The sequence below is a fragment of the Myotis brandtii genome, unplaced genomic scaffold (assembly GCF_000412655.1).
Source record: "Myotis brandtii unplaced genomic scaffold, ASM41265v1 scaffold97, whole genome shotgun sequence".
In the NCBI taxonomy this organism is placed as follows: Eukaryota; Metazoa; Chordata; class Mammalia; order Chiroptera; family Vespertilionidae; genus Myotis; species Myotis brandtii.
In genome coordinates this window covers 815046-816053 of record NW_005372020.1, presented here as the reverse complement: position 1 = coordinate 816053, position 1008 = coordinate 815046, and the positions used below count along the sequence as shown (strand labels likewise).

At 64.7% G+C, this 1008-nt stretch overlaps 1 protein-coding gene across 1 annotated transcript in view; it reads right to left on the bottom strand.

The window, feature by feature from the left end:
• Positions 1-1008, bottom strand: part of NCOR2 (nuclear receptor corepressor 2) — a 172730-nt gene that overhangs the window by 112821 nt on the left and 58901 nt on the right. Inside the window, 1 exon segment of the mRNA XM_014533346.1 lies at positions 221-356. Within this exon segment, the coding sequence (XP_014388832.1) occupies positions 221-356 (136 nt within the window).

Below are 1008 nucleotides of genomic sequence, written 5' to 3'. Positions count from 1 at the left end.
CCCTCCCTCCCCTCCCTGAGACTCCAGTCTGTTCCATGCTTCTATGTCTCTGGGTCTATTTTGTTCATTCGTTTATGCTGTTCATTAGATGCCACCTGGGGCAGGCGATGGCCACTCCCCGGTGTCTGAGCTCCTGCGCTGGCCCTGCCCCCACTTCGGTGACCCCCCCCCTTGGATTTGCACCGTCCAGGGTGAGTCAGAGTCAGGGCCGTGGACTCACCTCCTGCTCCGAGAGGCCGTCGATGATCTCGGACACCTCGTGCTCACTCCGGGCGGCCGACATGGAGAGCCCGCTGCCGCCCAGGGGTCCAGGGCAGAGCAGAGGGCCCCCAGCCTGGCCCGGGGACGCCTGAACCCTAACACTAGCAGGTGCTCGGCCCCTTCTCTCTCTGAGATGTGCTCAAAGAGGCCAGCCACGCAGATCCACGTGCCCGTCCCGGCTCAGCCCGCCGACCTGTGCCTCCGTTTTCTCCCCTGTAGCACGGGGCCCGCGTGGCACCAGCTCCCAGGGCCGGGAGGAGGCACCGGTAGACACTGCGAGTGTCCAACACACAGTGGGGTCTGTCATCACTGCTCCTGGCCCATCACCTCACCTATGTCACTAAAGGGAACAGGACAACAGGGGCCGGAGCCACACCTCGCCGAGCACCTACTGTGTGCTGGGCACTGCCCCGCAGGCTCTCACTCAATCCTCACACAGGGCCACAGCAGACCAGCTGCCTGCTCCTGGCTCCTACACCAGGTGGTCCTCTCCCCTCTGATCCACCAGGGATCTCAAACGCAGCCGCCCTCAGGGGCCGCGCAGACCACACAGTGAACGGAGCTGGTGGGCCCCAGCCCAGGGTACACGGGCAGAAGCAAAAGCGCTTGCTCACAGGGATGCATGTAAGTCTCAAGTAAGTGTCAAGGCCCAGCGGGGTCCGAGTGACACATCCAAGGGCGGGCGGGGCCCCTGGGGCGGCCGGTGTGAGACCCCGCTGTGCTCCTGCTTCGCACTGTGCTGTCGGT